This window comes from Budorcas taxicolor, chromosome 17 (genome assembly GCF_023091745.1).
Source record: "Budorcas taxicolor isolate Tak-1 chromosome 17, Takin1.1, whole genome shotgun sequence".
Taxonomy (NCBI): Eukaryota; Metazoa; Chordata; class Mammalia; order Artiodactyla; family Bovidae; genus Budorcas; species Budorcas taxicolor.
In genome coordinates this window covers 57,458,184-57,479,514 of record NC_068926.1, presented here as the reverse complement: position 1 = coordinate 57,479,514, position 21,331 = coordinate 57,458,184, and the positions used below count along the sequence as shown (strand labels likewise).

Genomic DNA, 21,331 nt, shown 5'->3' with positions numbered 1-21,331 from the left:
GATAATATTTAACCAAAAAAAAAAAAAACTAATAAGCATATGCTGCTGCTGCTGCTGCTGCTGCTAAGTTGCGTCAGTCGTGTCCGACTGTGCGACCCCAGAGACGGCAGCCCAACAGGCTCCCCCGTCCCTGGGATTCTCCAGGCAAGAACACTGGAGTGGGTTGCCATTTCCTTCTCCAATGCATGAAAGTGAAAAGTGAAAGTGAAGTCGCTCAGTTGTGTCCAACTCTTAATGACCCCATGGACTTAGCCTACCAGGCTCCTCCATCTGTGGGATTCTCCAGGCTAGAGTCCTGGAGTGGGTTGCCATTAACCATATATTTTATGGCAAATAATTATAATAATGTTATATATAATGTATCAGTTCAACTCTTTGCGACCCCATCAACCACAGCACGCCAGGCCTCCCTGTCCATTGCCAACTCCTGGAGTTTACCCAAAGTCATGTCCATTGAGTCAGTGATGCCATCCAACCATCTCATCCTCTGCCGTCCCCTTCTCCTCCTGCCTTCAATCTTTCCCAGCATCAGGGTCTTTCCAAACGAGTCAGCTCTTCGCATCAGGTGGCCAAAGTATTGGAGTTTCAGCTTCAGCATCAGTCCTTCCAATGAACACCCAGGACTGATTTCCTTTAGGATGGACTGGTTGGATCTCCTTGCAGTCCAAGGGACTCTCAAGAGTCTTCTCCAACACCACAGTTCAAAAGCATCAATTCTTCGGCACTCAGCTTTCTTTATAGTCCAATTCTCACATCCATACATGACTACTGGAAAAACCACAGCCTTGACTAGATGGACTTTTGTTGACAAAGTAATGTCTCTGCTTTTTACTATGCTGTCTGTGTTGGTCACAACTTTCCTTCCAAGGAGTAAGCATCTTTTAATTTCACAGCTGCAATCACCATCTGCAGTGATTTTTGGAGCCCAGAAAAATAAAGTCAGCCACTGTTTCCCCATCTATTTACCATGAAGTGATGGGACCGTATATAATGTATACATGTTATATATTATTATATGAATTATAAAAGACCTTACTAAAGACCTCACTGATCCAAAATAAGAAATTCACTGCGAATCAGAGGCATTTAAAAATGACAGGATTTTTTAAGAGAAGCTGTAGGTGAAGGGTGAACCCAACCTTATCATCTTCTGCAGATGGGAAGGTGACCTTGGGTTGACTTTCTAGCCCTAATCCTTTGAATCTCAAGGGGGAATGTCGACTCTGTCAATAGACCCCGTTGCTAGTGGCAGACCTGGCCTCCGATGGGTAAACCGGATACAGACTGGGAGTTTCCAGTATGAACCTGAAATACCTGGTGAGGAATCCACAGCCTTCGGGGACCCTGGAGCAGCATGACCGCCCTAGCTGGGCACGTCCCCTGTGGAGACGCAAGCAGCTACACTGATGGAGCTTCTACCCGAGTTCTTGTGCCCTGCGCCAGGATGGTTCCCGCACCTGCTTAGTGTGTATCTCACCACCTTGCACTTGAACTGCCACTTGGAGATGAAGGCAAGGAAGAGCAGCCCCCAGGGACCCACGGAAGAGATGCCTGAGGCTGCCCGGCATCAGTCGGATGCCAAGCGTGATTAGTATTAATCTTGTGTGTCTGAATGCTTAGTTAGACCTAAAAGAATCCCATGCATGAGCCTAGCAGAAACCTTCCTAATTTAATGAATATGCTATGGTATATAAACTAATCACTCACTCTTGCCCTTATAAATATATTAGTGAGTGTTGTATTATTTAGCACAATGATCTGTAGGTGTGTGTCAGAGAGTCTAAGTGCTTGCCCATAATTAGTTTTCTAAAATAAATGAAGAGAGCCCCCTTGAAGTCTTATGTACATAAGGAATATGTCAAGAAGAGTCTGTTCTCATACGAACTACAAATGGCATGGATCTCAGATATAGAAATGTGAACTCACTGGAATGGAGGGTCAGAATGAGGACTGAGTGTGGGTTTCATCCAGCCTGTTCCCCTTGCTCCCAGGTCAGCTGAGGTTTTCATACTCTGTCCCAGAAGGGCAGAGGGGAATTGTGCTCATAAAGAAATGATACAGAGGGCTGAAAGCAGAGATAGGAACAATGTTCTAGATGAGCTTTGGGGAGACAAAAGAATTTCTAAAAGAGATAAGGTGTGAGAAAGTCATAAGCAGGATGTTTATATTTATGCAGGACTAATTAAGGCAAGTCACATTGGAAAAGCCATACAGTGTGGTTCCAGTTATGAAGAGAGGGAAGCAGAGATATTACAGATGCATACAAACACAAATATGTACACAAGGACTCTTATTTAAGAGAAGCTCTGCTGCTGCTGCTGCTAAGTTGCTTCAGTTGTGTCCGACTCTGTGCGACCCCAGAGACGGCAACCCACCAGGCTCCGCTGTCCCTGGGATTCTCCAGGCAAGAACACTGGAGTGGGTTGCCATTTCCTTCTCCAATGCATGAAAGTGAAGTCACTGAGTCGTGTCCAACTCTCAGCGACCCCATGGACTGCATCCCACCAGGCTCCTCCATTCATGGGATTTTCCAGGCAAGAGTACTGGAGTGGGGTGCCATTACCTTCTCCTAGAGAAGCTCTAGGTGTTCTCTATGGCAAGGGGAAGGGGACTCTGACCTTGGGTGGTTTACATTTTATATTGCTTTTACTTTCTAAATGAAGCTGTACTTGAGAATTAACTGTGTAATTAAAACAAAATTATAATTGGAAATTACCTTTAAAAAGGAATTTGCCAAAAGGGGGAGAAGGTTACAATAGAATTCTTTTTTAATACTGAGCTACTCCTATGCATTTAAAAGCTGATTTAGTTTACAGAAATCCAGTTTACCCTTTCAGATGCTCTGACAAGAGAAAGCAAGTCATTTATGTGATGGGGGGACAAATGGGGGGATTAAAGACAGACAACTCATCACACTCTTAAGAATTGTTAGGTTTTTCTCTCTTCCAACACTATGACCATGGAATCCATGTACTGAAGGCCAAGACAACCAGAGTCTTTGAGGTTGGCTTAACTTTTAACTTTTCACATGGCTGACTGTAAGGAACCAGTGCCAGTTTACTATGTAAATGTGACCACGAAGGCTGATGGAGAAAGAAGGAAGAAAGACCACTAAGAACATTGGGGAGACTTCACAAGCCTCAATGTTTATGCCTAACTCTATCTACAGGATTATCTCCACAGATCTATGTCGGCATTTCCCAGACTTTTTTTCAATGACCCCTAAAGAAACTATATAGATGGTTTTTCTAATCATCACCCCCAACTCCCAAGGAAACTTGAGTACCACAGATACACTGAGTATCTATATGTGTATTGCTCTATGGAGATTTGCAACTGATTATATCTAGGATTTTTTTTCCCACCTCGCTCTCCTCAATCTGGGCCCCACTGGGGGTGACTTCACCCCTGCGAGAACGCATTTGTGTGTGTGTGCATGTGTAAAACAAAAGCAGTAGCGTATACTTTCCACTGTCTTCATCATATTTCCTATGTTGTCTCAATTTCCACAATAATCAGGTATTACTTTCAGTTCAGTTCAGTTCAGTTCAGTCGCTCAGTCGTGTCCGACTCTTTGCGACCCCATGAATCGAAGCACGCCAGGCCTCCCTGTCCATCACCATCTCCTGGAGTTCACTTAGACTCACGTCCATCGAGTCTGCGATGCCATCCAGCCATCTCATCCTCAGTTGTCCCCTTCTCTTCCTGCCCCCAATCCCTCCCAGCATCAGAGTCTTTTCCAATGAGTCAACACTTCTCATGAGGCGGCCAAAGTACTGGAGCTTCAGCTTTAGCATCATTCCTTCCAAAGAAATCCCAGGGCTGATCTCCTTCAGAATGGACTGGTTGGATCTCCTTGCAGTCCAAGGGACTCTCGAGAGTCTTCTCCAACACCACAGTTCAAAAGCATCAATTCTTCAGTGCTCAGCTTTCTTCACAGTCCAACTCTCACATCCATACATGACCACTGGAAAAACCATAGCCTTGACTAGATGGACCTTTGTTGGCAAAGTAATGTCTCTGCTTTTGAATATGCTATCTAGGTTGGTCATAACTTTTCTTCCAAGGAGTAAGCGTCTTTTAATTTCATGGCTGCAGTCACCATCTGCAGTGATTTTGGAGCCCCCCAAAATAAAGTCTGACACTGTTTCCACTGTTTCCCCATCTATTTCCCATGAAGTGATGGGACCAGATGCCATGATCTTCGTTTTCTGAATGTTGAGCTTTAGGCCAACTTTTTCACTCTCCTCTTTCACTTTCATCAAGAGGCTTTTTAGTTCCTCTTCACTTTCTGCCATAAGGGTGGTGTCATCTGCATATCTGAGGTTATTGATATTTCTCCTGGCAATCTTGATTCCAGCTTGTGTTTCTTCCAGTCCAGCGTTTCTCATGATGTACTCTGCATATAAGTTAAATAAGCAGGGTGACAATATACAGCCTTGACGTCCTCCTTGTCCTCTTTGGAACCAGTCTGTTGTTCCACGGCCAGTTCTAACTGTTGCTTGCTGACCTGCATACAGATTTCTCAAGAGGCAGGTCAAGTGGTCTGATATTCCCATCTCTTTCAGAATTGTCCACAGTGTATTGTGATCCACACAGTCAAAGGCTTTGGCATAGTCAATAAAGCAGAAATAGACATTTTTCTGGAACTCTCTTGCTTTTTCCATGATCCAGCAGATGTTGGCAATTTGATCTCTGGTTCCTCTGCCTTTTCTAAAACCAGCTTGAACATCAGGGAGTTCACGGTTCACGTATTGCTGAAGCCTGGCTTGTTAGAGCATTACTTTACTAGCATGTGAGATGAGTGCAATTGTGCGGTAGTTTAAACATTCTTTGGCATTGCCTTTCTTTGGAACTGGAATGAAAACTGACCTTTTCCAGTCCTGTGGCCACTGCTGAGTTTTCCAAATTTGCTGGCATATTGAGTGCAGCACTTTCACAGCATCATCTTTCAGGATTTGAAACAGCTCAACTGGAATTCCATCACCTCCACTAGCTTTGTTCGTAGTGATGCTTTCTAAGGCCCACTTGACTTCACATTCCAAGATGTCCAGCTCTAGATTAGTAATCACATCATCATGATTATCTGGGTCATGAAGATCTTTTTTGTACAGTTCTTCCGTGTATTCTTGCCACCTCTTCTTAATATCTTCTGCTTCTGTTAGGTCCAGACTATTTCTGTCCTTTATCGAGCCCATCTTTGCATGAAATGTTCCCTTGGTATCTCCAATTTTCTTGAAGAGATCTCTAGTCTTTCCCATTCTGTTGTTTTCCTCTATTTCTTTGCATTGATTGCTGTGAAAGCCTTCTTATCTCTTCTTGTTATTCTTTGGAACTCTGCATTCAGATGCTTATATCTTTCCTTTTCTCCTTTGTTTTTCGCCTCTCTTCTTTTCACAGCTATTTGTAAGGCCTCCCTAGACAGCCATTCCGCTTTTTTGTATTTCTTTTCCATGGGGATGGTCTTGATCCCTGTCTCCTGTACAATGTCACGAACCTCATTCCATAGTTCCTCAGGCACTCTATCTATCAGATCTAGGCCCTTAAATCTATTTCTCACTTCCACTGTATAATCATAAGAGATTTCATTTAGGTCATACCTGAATGGTCTAGCAGTTTTCCCTACTTTCTTCAATTTGAGTCTGAATTTGGTAATAAGGAGTTCATGATCTGAGCCACAGTCAGCTCCTGGTCTTGTTTTTGTTGACTGTATAGAGCTTCTCCATCTTTGCCTGCATAGAATATAATCAATCTGATTTCGGTGTTAACCATCTGGTGATGTCCATGTGTAGAGTCTTCTCTTGTGTTGTTGGAAGAGGGTGTTTGCTATGACCAGTGCATTTTCTTGGCAAAACTCTATTAGTCTTTGCCCTGCTTCATTCCGCATTCCAAGGCCAAATTTGCCTGTTACTCCAGGTGTTTCTTGACTTCCTACTTTTGCATTCCAGTCCCCTATAATGAAAAGGACATCTTTTTTGGGTGTTACTTCTAAAAGGTCTTCATAAAACTGTTCAACTTCAGTTTCTTCAGCGTTACTGGTTGGGGCATAGACTTGGATAACTGTGATATTGAATGGTTTGCCTTGGAAACGAACAGAGATCATTCTGTCATTTTTGAGATTGCATCCAAGTACTGCATTTCAGACTCTCTTGTTGACCATGATGGCTACTCCATTTCTTCTGAGGGATTCCTGCCCGCAGTAGTAGATACAATGGTCATCTGAGTTAAATTCACCCATTCCAGTCCATTTTAGTTCGCTGATTCCTAGAATGTTGACGTTCACCCTTGCCATCTCTTGTTTGACCACTTCCAATTTGCCTTGATTCATGGACCTGACATTCCAGGTTCCTATGCAATATTGCTTTTTACAGCATTGGATCTTGCTTCTATCACCAGTCACATCCACAACTGGGTATTGTTTTTGCTTTGGCTCCATCCCTTCCTTTTTTCTGGAGTTATTTATCCACTGATATCCAGTAGCATATTGGGCACCTAATCACCTGGGGAGTTCCTCTTTTGGTATCCTATCATTTTGCCTTTTCATACTGTTCATGGGGTTCTCAAGGCAAGAATACTGAAGTGGCTTGCCATTCTCTTCTCCAGTGGACCACATTCTGTCAGACTTCTCCACCACGACCCGCCCATCTTGGGTTGCCCCGCAGGCATGGCTTGGTTTCATTGAGTTAGACAAGGCTGTGGTCCTCGTGTGATTAGATTGACTAGTTTTCTGTGAGTATGGTATTACTTTACCAGAGGAAAAAAATAGTTCTTCCCCTTCTGTGTATGTGTGTGTGTTTTAGTGATGTCGTAGGAGTAAAATCACACTCATAAACTCAAATGCAAAAGAAAAGAAAAAAGGATATGTGTCGTCATTCAGTCATGTCTGACTCTGTGACCCCATGGACTGTAGCCTATGCAGCTCCTCCGTCCATGGGATTTTCCAGGCAAGAGTGCATAAAAACATCTTTGAGAATGCCTATAAAGCAGGAGAAACGGTTTTGGCCAAGACTGATCACAACAGTTGTGATCCAGCCCAATATACCTTGGCCGCAAGGCTTCCAGTGATGAGAGACGGACTACTGCAAATATATTCTTGCTTTCTTATCATGCTTTTCCTACAAATGCCCATGAGATGCTACTGGGGACAAGACTGAACCCCAACAGATCTCTGCTAAACACCACTGTGGGTATGCCTGAGAGTGCCCAGGAACTCTGTGTGTGTGTGCTCAAACACAGCCTTCCTTGAACCCACAACCTAGCAGGGTGTTGGTGTTGAAAAACTCATAGGAAATGATGGTTTTGAAAGATTCAGTTCTGCTTAGAAAGACCTCTAAAAAGTTGAGAAAGATATTCTGAAAACCCACATCCCACTGAGAGGAAATAAAGGCAAGCTGAAAACTGCCAAGTTGGCAGCAAAGAACCATCCCCAGCAGGGCTACCAGACAGAAGGAGAGAAGAAATCAGATACTAAACAGACTAACTGAAACCAGAATGAGCTGAGGGATTCTGGACATGCCTCTGGCCACATTCCACAGGATTAAAGGCCACCTTCTCAAACCTTCTCACCTGCTCCCTGGTGGGGTTTATCCCCAAATCAAAGCTGTCCAGAGCGAGAAGAACCCCCAGAGAAAGAAAAAATTTGTATATAGTTGACCCTTGAACAATACGGGTTTGAACATCATGGGCTACTTACACAATTTTTTTCAATAAATCATACATAAACTGTGGTTGGAACCATGGAAATGAATGGCCAACTCTGAGACTTCCTCGACAGGTCCCAGAACCCATCGTCTATAGATACAGAGGGATGACTGTATATCAGACACAAGTTTCACAAAGCAATACTAAAACTTAGCCTCACTAAAGGCAGTGCATTCCAACATAATTGAGTCTGGGATAGTCTATTTCATATTCTTAACACTGGTCACAGCCCATTAAAATAAGCTCCTTGAGAAAAGTGAACCCCGTACAGTGTTGGTGGGAATGTAAATTGGAACAACCACTACAGAAAACAGTATTCTGTTTGAGAACAGGATTCTCAAAAAACTAAACAGATAACTACCATGTGACTCAGCAATTCCATTCCTGGTGTGTGTGTGTTAGTCGCTCAATTGTGTCAGACTCTTTGTGACCCCATGGATTGTAGCCCACCAGGCTCCTCTGTCCATGGGATTCTCCAGGCAAGAATACTAGAGTGGGTAGCCATTCCCTTCTCCAGGGAATCTTCCCAACTCAGAGATTGACCCTGGGTCTACTGCACTGCAGGAAGACTCTTTACCAACTGAGCTACCAGGGAAGCCCACTCCTGGGTATATATCCAAAAAAATAAAAAACACTAACTCAAAAAGATACATACACCCCAGTGTTGATAGAAACATTATTCACAGCTGCCAAGATATGGAAGCAATCTAAGTGTCCATCAACAGAGGAAAGGAGGAAGAAGATGTGGTATACCTACACGATGGGATGCTACTCTGCCATGAAAAAGAACAAAATGTTGCCATTAGCAGCAACATGGATGAACTTGGAAGGCACTATGCTAAAGTGAAATAAGTCAGAGAAAAATAAACACTGCATGATATCACTTATATGCAGAATGTAAAACAAACAAACAAGCAAACTAGTGACTATAACAAAAAAGAAGCAGACTCACAGACATAGAAAACAAATTAGTGGTTACCACTGAGGAGAGGGAAGGAGGGAGCGACAATAGAGGGGTAGGGGGTTAAGAGGTAGAAACTGTTAGGTATAAAATAAACTACAAGGATGTGTTGCACAACATGGGGAATATAGCCAATATTTTCTAATAACTATAAATGGAGTGTAACTTTTAAAAATTGTGAATCTTTATATTATACGCGTGTAACATACAATGTTGTACAGCAACTATACTTCAATTTAAAAAATAGACCAAAAATATAAGCTCCTTAATACTGGTCTAAAACCACAAGAAACAAAAGGAAAAGTAAGTGGAACTATATCAGACTCAGAAGCAAAAGAAACGAAAATGAAAAGACAATCTACAGAATGGGAGAAAATGCTTACAAATCATATGTGTGGTAAGGGGTTAATATCCAAAATACATAAGGAACTCCTACAACTCAATAGCAAAAAAAAAAAAACACAGAAAGGTCCAATTAAAACATGGGCAAAATAGATGTTTTTTGAGTAGACGTTTTTTCAAAGAAGATTTACAAATTTACAAAAAGCCAACATTTACATGAAAAAGGGTTCAGTATCCCTAATCGTCAAGGAAATGCAGAACCACAATGAGATATCATCACTCCACGTCTGTTAGAATGGCTACCATGAAAAAGACAAGTGATGCCAAGTGTGGGTGAGGAGGTGGAGCAAAGGAAACCCTTAGGCACTGTTGATAAGAATGGAAACAGTGCAGCCACCATGGAAAACAGTACGGAGATTCCTCAAAAACTTAAAAACATAATTACAATACGACCCTGCAATCCCCCTTTTGGGTATATATCCAAAGAAGATGAAATTATCACCTTAAAGAGATATCTGCACCCCCATGTTCACTGAAGCATTATTCACAATAGCCAAGACATGGAAGCAACCTACATGCACACCAATGGACGAACAGATAAAGAAAACATGGCGTATATACATATATATAACACACACAACGGAATATTATTCAACCATAGAAAAGAAAACATCCTGACATTTGCAACAACGTGGGCTGACTGTGACAGCATGAGGCTATAAGGGAAATAAGTCAGAGAAAGACAAATACTATGGTTTCAGTTACATGGGGAGTCTAAAACCACTGGATTCATAGAAACAGTAGAATGGTGGTTGCCAACAGCAAGGGGGTGCGAGAAATGGGGAGACGCTGGTCAAACAGTACCAACTTCCCGGTATAAGAAACAGTATGTATTGTTAGTACTTGAAAGTTGCTAAGAGAGCAAATCTTAACTGCTCTCACCGCACACACAAAAGGTAATTATGCGAGGTGATGGATGTGTTAAATAACCTTATTGTGGTAATCATTTCCCAATATGTGTGTGTACTAAGTCATCACACGACACACCTTGAACTTACACAGTGTTATTTGTCAATTACATCTCAATAACGCTGGGAAAAAACAAACAGGCAAAGGGCAGCCTCTCTCACTTTGCCCCCACCTCATAGATTAGAAGATGGTGTGTCTGTCCAGCCAGGCTTTCCTGGTTAAATTCCACCCCACTCTGTGGTCAACACAAGGAGGGATATCGAAGATGTATAATCTGTGGACACAGAACCACAGATTATGGCCAGCAAACCTGAAATGCCTCTCCCATCTTCCACAGTGGTAGCCTGCATTCCTGAAACCCTCCCACACCCTCACGCTGAGGTCTCAGCAGCACTCTCAGTCCCTCAGGATCTCACGAAACCATAAAAATCAAGCAGACCTCCAATCAGAAAAGCATCGGCCTTCTGCCTCGGTCTCTGATGTCCCAAACAGGTCTGGTGAAACAGAGTGTTTCCAATCCAGACCTCACACAGAAGCTTGCTAACCTTCCTAAAATCAGATGCAATCGTGTCTTCCACGTAAATCACTTTAAGGGCTTCCCTTTCAGGCCTCAGGAGGGAGAATCCCTCACTGTTTACAACTGGGCTTCTGTTAGGGCATACCACAGCCCACAGGATTAGGGTTAGGGTTAGCCAAATGCAGACAGGCACCTGGTTTTATAAGCAAAGTTTCGTGGGACATCACCACGTCCACCTACTCAGCTACTGTCTGTGGCTGCTTTCGCTACAACGGCAGGGATGCCACAGAACGGCTGGACTGCGAAGCCGTAAGTATTTACCACCTGGCCCTTCACAGAAAAGCGTGCCAACGCCCAGCTTTCCTGCCTAACTCGTTTTTTGTCATTGTTGTAATATATATATATATATAACTCCATCTCTAGGAGTTTTCCACTTCCCAAACTGAAACTCTGTCCCCAGTAAACACAACCTCATCTCTCTCCTTCAGTCCCTGACAACCTCTGTCCTCCTTTCTCTGCATGTGAACTGGCCTGTTCTAGGCACCTCACATCAGTAGAATCAGACCACAGTTGTCCTTTCATGCCTGGCTTATTTCACTTAGCATGACATTTTCAAGGTTCATCCTTGTTGTAGCAGGTGTCAGAATTTCGTCCCTTTTTATGGCCGGATAATATTTCGTTGTATGGACCACACGGGGTTCATCCCTTCACCTGCCTATGGACAGCTGGGTTGTTTCCACGTTTTGGCTGTTGTGAACAGTGCTGCCGCCCAAGCTATGAGTCTCTTCTTGCATCACCTGTCTGTTCCCTTAGCCACAGGGGCCTTGTAGTTGAGTTCTCTAGAGGGTCATACTCACACTCCCTTCCTGGAACACCTCCCACCCCTTCCACCATCTTAATCTCCAATTAGTCTTCAGTCCCAAGAGTCCTTTGGAGGCCTCCCCAGTGCCCCTCCCCAACTCCCCCGCCACTTACCTCCCTGCCAGTGCAAACTCAATCAGGTCCGGGTTATAAGCTCTGATAGCTTCCTATACTTTCTCCTGATGGCCTGTAATGCTGTTTGTAATTACTGAACACAAGAGTATAACACCTACGTGTGGTTATTTGATTAATGTCGATCTTCACAGGACCAAAGGCTATGTCTCTTCTTCCTTTCCATTACACCCCTGCCAACTAGCCCAGAGCCTAGAACCTACCCCATTTCATCAATTCTAAGATGCACATTTTAAAACTTTTATCACAGGACGCATGGTAATGCAAGCTCATGAAACAACCGCTAAACTGTTGAGATGGAAACACAATGAAACATTCCCCAGTGCTCCCCCACATCAGAGTTCCCAGAACCAAGATCCACACCTCTCATAAACAACAATCCCCAAATGTAGACTCCTTCCCATATCTCCTAACAGGATTATACATAACCACTTTATCTTCTAATTGGAGAAGGCGATGGCACCCCACTCCAGTCCTCTTGCCTGGAAAATCCCACGGACGGAGGAGCCTGGTGGGCTGCAGTCCATGGGGTCACAAAGAGTCGGACACGACTGAGCGACTTCCCTTTTTCCCTTATCTTCTATGTCTCAGGGGCAATTTTGTTAAATGTAAATATTTAAAACATGCTACCCACTTTTGTGATCCTGTTTAGCATTTCTTCCATTTCTAATACACAGAGAACCTCAAAGTCTACAAGGGACTCAGGTCAGAGTCAGCCTCTGAGGGACCCTGCAGAGAGTTGTCCTATTTCTCTCATTAGCCAGCACTAGCCACAGATATTATGTGCTGCCAGCAAGACCCCTCCAAACCGGAGCCAGGTATACAACATATCCACTTTCAGAGCAAGTCCCACGCATAGGGTCTATCAGAGCTGCGCTGCTCAGCACAGAGGCTACCAGACACAGGTGGAACATGGCCACACTTGGAACATGGCCAGAACCAATTGAGATGAGCTGGAGGTGCAAAATACGCTCCAGATTTCAAAGACTTAATAAAGAAAAAAGAAAAAAAAAATTCCAAAGTAATATTTTACTCTAATTCTGTGCTAAAATGATCATGTTTTGATAGACTGGGCTCAATGACGTATTTTGAAAACTAATAACACTTGCTTCTTTTTACTCTTTTTTAAGGCAGCTTCCAGAAAGCAGAAGGCCGCATGCGCAGCTGGCACCCTATATCTAGGGGCAGCACTAGGGCAGACCCTGCAGGGACTGGCAAGTGTTCCATCCAAAAGGGCTGGATGGTAAAGATTTCAACTCTGTGGGCCATACTCAACTCATCCATCGCAGCAAGAAAGCAATCACAGACAAAACAGAAGGGAATGAACCTGGGTGGGGTGCAATGAATTCAGAATTGGCTCCTGGGCTACAGTTTTCCAAATCTGACTTTAGAGCATGAATAATATAAAAAGAGGTCATTTCTGGGAAATTCTTTTCTATTCATTTTCCAGCCCAGCCATTAGAGAAACTCCACCTTTCCTTCAACAGGAGGAGGGGAATACAGCCGATTTGTGGCTTGGCTGACTGGGAGGCTCAGCCGCCCCGGGGGGGCCCCACCAAATGCACTCACTTGGGCGTGTGCGCCTCGTCAACGCGGTGACCCAGCTGGAATTCGTGAGACTTGCTCCGATGCAGGGACGTGAAACCCGGGATGAGGTGGATCAGCTTCCGGGAGGAGGGCGGCGGGGTCCCCGGGGGCTTCAGTTTGTTCTTCCTCCTCATGGGCGGCGTGCCCGGCGGGGTCACGGTGGTGACGATGTTGGGGGTGCGCGGCGGGGTGCGGACCGCGTGCCGCTGCCGGGGCGACGGGGGCAGGGACCGGTGCCCGGACTCCAGCGGCGGGGGCGGGCACAGGCCCGGGTAGGCGTCCACGGTGAGCCTGTCCACGTGGGTGTACACGGGCGGCCCCAGGGTGGGGCTGGCGTGACAGTAGTGCTGGACGCACTTGGACTGGACCCTGGGGCTCTGGGAGAGGTGGGTGCGGATCCACGGGGTCGGTTCCGGGGGGCACACCGGGTTGTTCTCCTTGCCCGTCTCCGTGGTGGGCCACTGGATGGCCCAGTCTTGTTTGGAAAGGTTGCCTCCTGAGTTGGAACAAAGAAGCAAAGACGACAGGTGAGCTATGAGAAAGCTGCTTAATTACACCATCTGCACCTTACCATACAAGCACATTACACCCCGAACACTGCCTGCTGGTTACAGGGTGAGTTTAGGCACCATGAGTTGTACGCACAATTTACATATATTCAACCACACCCACTTGGCCCCAGCAAAAAGAAAGAAACCCTTCCTTGACCCTCTCACCATAAGCCTCATTCAACAGCCTTGCCCTCCACTGTCCAGGATTGGGGAGCCCACAATTCAAGTGTCCAAGGAAAGAACTTGCAGGAGCGAGGAGAGAGGAGGAGGATGGCAAGGACAACAGCTTAGCAGTGGGAAGGGGATTTTTTGTTTGTTTGTTTCGTTTTATAACAGTTTATTAGAAAAAAAATGGAGCACTGAAAAAGTAATATAATAAAAATATCCTACTGTCTGGACACAACTTGAGGTTTTCAGCCCTGATACGAGCTACGTCAGAAAATAAAAATAAATCCACTAGTGTATTAACATTTTTCACTCATTTTCTGTATTGAGAGTACAAACATGTACAGACCCTCAGGCCACAAAATGCAGTCCTTCTACACCGTCTATGCAAAGTGATGCAAAAGCATGAGTCAGATACCAATACCAAACTACAGGATCCGAAACCATCTAAGTCAAGCCAGGTACTTCTCTGGGTCTCTTTTCCGGTGTCTAGGTGCAGGGCGGATTTTATACCAAGTTCCGTGGAAAGCCAATGAGGGTTTTGATCTAAAAGTTCATTTCTCCAGTTACCATCTGTCACCGTACAAAGATATTATATTATTATTGACTATATTCCCCACACTATAATGAGACTTACCGTGATCATTTTGTAATATATAGAAATTTTGAATTACTGTACTGTATACCAGGAACTAACATGGTGTTTTAGGTCAATTATACTTCAAAAGACAAACAAACTCAGAGAAAAAGAGATCAGGTTTGTCATTCCCAGAGGCAGGGGTTGGGGAGGAGGGGAACTGAATGAAGGCGGTCAACAGGTACAGACTTCCAGTTACAAGATAAGGAAGTACTAGGGATGTCATTACCACATGACTGATACAGTTAACACTCTCATTTGTTACATACGAATGTTACTGAGAGAATAAATCCTAAGAGTTCTCATCACAAGGAAAGACAATACTTTGTTTCTTTTCTTCTGTATCTATCTATAGAAGATGATAGATATTCACTAAATCTATTGTGGTCATCATTTCATGATGTATGTAGGTCAAATTATTATGTGGGACACATTAAACATAGACAATGCTGTATGTCAAACATTTCTCAATAAAACTGCAAGATAGATATTTAGGTGTAGATAGATAGAGACAGATGATGGATAGATGATAGAGATAATAGATGATATATGGATTGATAGATGATGATGGATAGATTGATGATAAAATGATTATAAATAAAATTTTAAATAATCCAAAAAAATAAAAGAAAGTTCATTTCTCAAAGATACTGGGGATGCTGCACGGACAAGGAGAACCCAGTTAGAGGGTATCACAGCGCTCCAGGCAAGAGGTGATACTGCCTTCCAGTTGAGTGGTGGCAGGAGAGGTGCAGAGAAGTCAGCAGGTGTCAATGGAGGACCACGTGGTGGGACTTGGCAGAAGGCAGTCAAGTGGGCCCTCCCACCACAGCCCAAGGAAGGAGATTTGGGGCAGAAATAAATCCCAACTCCTGGCTGACTAGCAGTAACAGTAATAATTATGATAAGGGCCATAACGAGAGCTAATTCATAGGGCCTTTGACAGTTTATAAAGTGCTTTCACGAACACTGTCTCACTGCCCCCCCTTTTAATTAAAACAACTCATTTTGTTATTACATATTCATTATAGGAAAATTAGAAAATTCAGATAAGGAGAAAGGCAATGCTGTTCTACAGCTTAGCCGTCATCCCTATTAACGCTCGGCTGTGGAGCCTGCCAGATGGTTTGCTGTGCATTTTTTTTTTAAGAAATGCCATAAGATCTTATTTAATGGTTTGTCATCTGTTTTCTTCATTTGTTATATTGAGACTGTTCCACATCTTACTTAATTTTCATAAATTTGTGTGCAAAGGGCCATTTTGATTTCCACTTTGTAGATAAGGAAATGTATGGGCAGAGATGATGTTTGCAAGGTTACAGCAGAGGTGGGGACTGGCAGCCGGGGTTCAAACCCAGGATCTCAGCCACTCCAACAAGGAGGGGACCAGGCATCTGGGAAAGAATGGGACCTGCATTCACCGAAGACCCTGGACCATCGTAATGAGCTAAATGGGAGCAGGAGCTGGAGCCAGGGCTCTTTCTGGCAAGAGTCACCCTGTTCCCTCCTCCGAGACTTTGCCAGAACATTCTGCCAATATCACCATCATTATGGTGTTGATTCTCAAAATATTTGCACATATACATCAGCCCCGTGACAAGAGAGTCAGCTCTGTTAGTCAGGTGATTTGGCCTTAATTCTGGCTTACCTGCTTCCTGGCTGTGTGACCCTGGCACTCATCAGGCTTCTCTGAGTCTTGACTTTATCAGTAGTAAGACAGGATAATAATAGATATGCCCCATGGGAATGGTGTAAGGCTCAGATGCAATAACACACACAACGTTCTGAGCCCAGCACCTGGCACACAGCAGGCACTCCATAAATGTTAGCTGCTTGTATTGTCATTCCCCACACCATGGTGACATGTTGCTACCTCCCATTTACAGTGTATGCACCTGTGCTGAGAGCTGTCCACACACTGGGTGACGTCACCACTCTGTGTACCTCTAGGAAGTATGAGGTTCAGAAAGGCCGAATAGCTCTGAGAGCTGGGGACAGACAGAGACTCAAGCCCAGATCAGCTTCTCCATCATGCGGTAAACTCCTGACTGATGTATTTGCTCAGGAAATACAAACATATTGCCAAATGGGCCTAATTAAAGCATGTTTAGGAAAGCAAATCTATTTTTTAAGTTAGCTTAATCATATACTGCACTCCAAGGCCACAGGAAGCACTTTGGGCATTATCACTAGACCTCATGGTCCCCTGAGTGAAGTGAAAAGAAGATGGGACCGTGACTCGGAAAGATCCAGCTGATCAGCTCTGTGACCTTGGGCCTGTTACCTGACCTCTCTGAGCCTCTGTTTCAGGGTTTGTGAAACTAGAATGCTCATGGCTCCCTTGGAGGGTGCAGTGAGGATTAAACACACTCATTCATTCATCCAAGTATATTTCACAAATATTTGAACTCTTCTCATATACCAGGCGCTGTTCTAGGCACAGGGATAGAGCAATGATCAAAAGAGCTGAAAGTCCCTGTCTTCAGAGTGCACGTTCTTGGTAAAGAAAGAGAGAATGGGATGAACAAAAAAAGTGACAGTATATTATCTATAAGATGTCATATATAATATATATGTTGTCTATAACATGTCAGTGATAATAAATGCATGGAGGAAGAGAAAGCTGGACTTGGGTACCAAGAGTGTGCTGGGGATACCTCAGTCAGGAAAGAATGAGCAGGCATCTGAACAAATTATCGGAGTGAATCAAGGAGTGAAATAATGAGATAAGAAGAGTCGAGCTGTCAGTAGAGCCTGGACCATGGGATGATGCGGACAAATGGGCAGGTGGGTGAGGATGAGTGAGACAGCGACTCTGGATGCTGGAGACTCATCCCATCTGCTCCCCAGGCATTTGCTGGGCCGGCCCCTGGGGTCGGGTGTTTGTCTTCCTCTGTCTTCACGGAGCTCAGAGTCCACTGGGAAGATCAAGGATGAAACAAGCACCACTACACTCCCAGGTATACATCCAAAGGAATGGAATGCAGCACTCAAGTGTTTGTATATCAATGCTCGTTGCAACAGCCAAACGGTGAAAACAACTCAAACGCTCATCAACTGCCAAATGGGTAAGGTAAATGTGGTGTGTCCATACAATGGAATACGATTTCACCATAAAAAGAATTAAGTACTGTTACATGCTATGATTTGGATGAACCTCCAAAACATGATGCCAAGTGGGATCAGAATGGCCCATGATTCCATTTATATCAAATTTCCAGAATAGGCAAACCCATAAAGACAGAAATCAGACAAGTGGTTGCCAAGGGCTGGGCTGTGGGGGGAGGAAGGAAAGGGGAGCAACTGCTTAATGGGTACAGAGTTTCCTTTTGGGGTGATAAAAGCGTTGTGGAACTTGGCAGAGGTGATGATGGCTACTCACCATTGCGAATGCACTTAATGCTGCGGAATCGCTCACTTCTCTTTTAGGCCACCCCGTGTGGATCATCGGAAAAGCAAGAGAGTCCCAGAGAAACATCTCTTTCTGCTTTCTTGACTATGCCAAAGCCTCTGACTGTGTGGATCACAATAGACTGTGGAAAATTCTGAAAGAGATGGGAATACCAGACCACCTGACCTGCCTCTTGAGAAACCTATATGCAGGTCAGGAAGCAACAGTTAGAACTGGACATGGAACAAGAGACTGGTTCCAAATAGGAAAAGGAGTATGTCAAGGCTGTATATTGTCACCCTGCTTATTTAACTTCTATGCAGAGTACATCGTGAGAAATGCTGGGCTGGATGAAGCACAAGCTGGAATCAAGATTGCCAGGAGAAATATCAATAACCTCAGATATGCAGATGACACCACCCTTATGGCAGAAAGTGAAGAGGAACTAAAAGGCCTCTTGATGCAAGTGAAAGAGGAGAGTGAAAAAGTTGGCTTAAAGTTCAACATTCAGAAAACGAAGATCATGGCATCTGGTCCCATCACTTCCTGGGAAATAGATGGGGAAACAGTGGAAACAGTGTCAGACTTTATTTTGGGGGGCTCCAAAATCACTGCAGATGGTGATTGCAGCCATGAAATTAAAAGATGCTTACTCCTTGGAAGGAAAGTTATGACCAACCTAGATAGCATATTAAAAAGCAGACACATTATTTTGCCAACAAAGGTCCATCTAGTCAAAGCTATGGTTTTTCCATTGGTCATGTATGGATGTGAGAGTTGGACTGTGAAGAAAGCTGAGTGCCGAAGAATTGATGCTTTTGAACTGTGGTGTTGGAGAAGACTCTTGAGAGTCCCTTGGACTGCAAGGAGATCCAACCAGCCCATCCTAAAGGAGACTAGTCCTGGGTGTTCATTGGAAAGACTGATGCTGAGGCTGAAACTCCAATACTTTGGCCACCTCATGCAAAGAGTTGACTCATTGGAAAAGACTCTGATGCTGGGAGGGATTGGGGGCAGGAGGAGAAGGGGACGACAGAGGATGAGATGTCTGGATGGCATCACCAACTCAATGCACATGAATTTGGGTAGACTCCAGGAGCTGGTGATAGACAGGGAGGCCTGGTGTTCCGTGATTCGTGGGGTCACAAAGAGTCGGACACAACTGAGTGACTGAACTGAACTGATGTGGTATATGGGATCTTACTTCCCTGACCAGGGATTGAACCCATGGCCCCCTGGATTGAAAGTGCAGAGTCTTAACTACTGGACCTCCAGGGACGTCCCCATTCTCTTTTAAATGGTTAATTGTTAATGTTCTGTGAGTTTCACCTCAATTAAAGTACTCACAATACGAAATAGGGAAGCCCCTGTTGGAGAAAGCACAGGTGAGAGAAGAGGGGAGGAAGCCAACCCTCTGGGGAAGGAGGTGGAAAGGCATCCTGGAGGAGAGGGCACCTATGCCCAGACCTTGAGGATGAGGGAGAAGGTCCTGGGAAGGAGTGGGGTGGAGAGTGTGGGAGGAAGGATGCAGGAAGAGGAAACAGCAGGGTCAAGAGCCAGATGATGGCAGAACAGGGCGACTCTGGAGAACTTCGGGCAGTCTGGTGTGGCTGGAGATGTTCCGAGGGAGGAAGAAATCTGAGCTGAGGCTGCAAAGAAGGGCAAAGTGGGACTATCCAGGGATTTATTCTCCTAAGCTGATCCCCTGCATGGGGCTCCTATGGAGCTCCTGGAAACCTGAGGCAGCCGAAGGCTCAAGGCCATCAAACCCAGTAATGACAAGGGGGAAGCTCTGCTCCAACACACCACGCAGCTGAAAGCTCGACCCCAGCCTCACGGTCATGCCCAAGGAGGGGCTGGCACTCCCCCAACCATAAGTGATCATGATACAGAAGCCAAGTTCCTGCCTGGCCATACTGTTATAGCCACAAGCCTTGGACCCAAACTCCTGCTCATGCCAAGGGAAGGACGGGCTCTCCCAGTGGGCAAATGCTGAGAAATGGGTTAGGGCTGGAGGCCAGTGTCTTTGCCCTCATATCACTGCTATATCCCACCCCTTGTTCATACCAGGGGAGGGGCTGGAGCTTCTCTCATCCCATGGCTTAAAAACCACACAGGCTAAGGGAGTGGGTCCATGTGCCATGGAGTCCTGCTGGGCCCAGTGTGCTGGCCCAGAGCGCACACTGGCTACTCCTCCTGTCCCTCTGTGATTAAAACTGGCCAGAGGCCCTGGTACAGGGCTGTGTGAGCATCCATTCTCGCTCAGTGGGACCTGCTGTGCACAGGGGACATGACCAGGTGAGTGTTGTGGAAAGGCACTATCTGGCCACATACGGAGAAAGGATCAGACAAGTCAAGGGCAAGCGCAGGAGCCCATCCTGAGGCTGCTGAGGCACCTGGATGGGAGATGATGGGGACCAGGAATGGCTGGTGACAGCAGAGATGGAGACGGGTGGGGTGACTGGTATAAGAGGAGGAGAAACAAATAGCTGTCCTGACTGAGAACTTACCATTTTCCTCACACTGTTGTTCCAAGTGATTTACTTGTATCAAATTAACAGCCACACAACAATCCTACAAAGTAGCCAGAAATCACTCTAGTTTGTAGACAGGGAAACTGAGGCACAGAGTGTTGAAATGACTCACTCAAGACAATACAGTTGGAGAGAAGGACAGCTGGGCTTGGAGTCTGTGCCCCTGAGCATGACACTAAGCCAAGGCTGACGTCCTGATTCCACCCCTCATCTCGGGTCAGCGCAGCAGTGGAAAATGCAGAAGGGAGTGGGGCACACGGAGTGACGTGCGCATGGAGCAGTGAAGCTCAAGGAGCACATGAAGGATGTGGTGTAAGTTCAGGGTCAGACTGGCCGAGTCCGAGCTTCCTGCAGGACACCTGGGTGGCGATGCCCGGGAGGCAGCAGAATTCCACCTCCTCCTCTGGCTCCCTGGAAATCTTGGCAGCACTGCTTAAGAAGTTATTTGTCGAGCCTGAAAGAATTGGTCGGGGGATTCTAAAACCTTCTAAGTCTATCGAGGAGTGTCAGGCTCATTTTATAATTTTTCTTTTTAAGAAAGACATGACATTTCACCTTGTGCCTCCTTTCCCATCTGATCCCTGAATCTTCAGAGCAGACATCCATCGCCCTGAATTACATAATAAGCACAGCACCCAGTGACTGACTCCCCGAGAAAGAGAAGAGATGCCTCCGCACATTGAAGACTTGCTTTCTGAGCTGAAAGAACAAGAACTGGTTCCAAGTAAATATCAAGTAAGGAAATGGGACTTTTTATATGCACAGAACACCCTGGACTTTGCAATATGATGCGTAGAGATTAACTTGTACCTACCTTTCCTGTGCCTCGGTTTATTAGTCTGCAAAATGGAGATAACATTAGACTATTTTGAGGATTAAATAAGACCATACAGGTAGGACATTCAGTATGATCTTTGGCACACAGCCAATGCTGCATAAATGTTAATGAAAATGGGAGTGAAACCACCTATTTTTACATGATT

The 21,331-nt window shown here is 45.0% G+C and overlaps 1 protein-coding gene across 1 annotated transcript in view; it reads right to left on the bottom strand.

The window, feature by feature from the left end:
• Nucleotides 1–21,331, bottom strand: part of KSR2 (kinase suppressor of ras 2) — a 439,551-nt gene that overhangs the window by 260,115 nt on the left and 158,105 nt on the right. The window contains exon 4 of the mRNA XM_052655174.1: nt 13,053–13,566. Within this exon, the coding sequence (XP_052511134.1) occupies nt 13,053–13,566 (514 nt within the window). The remainder of the gene's footprint in view (nt 1–13,052; nt 13,567–21,331) is intronic.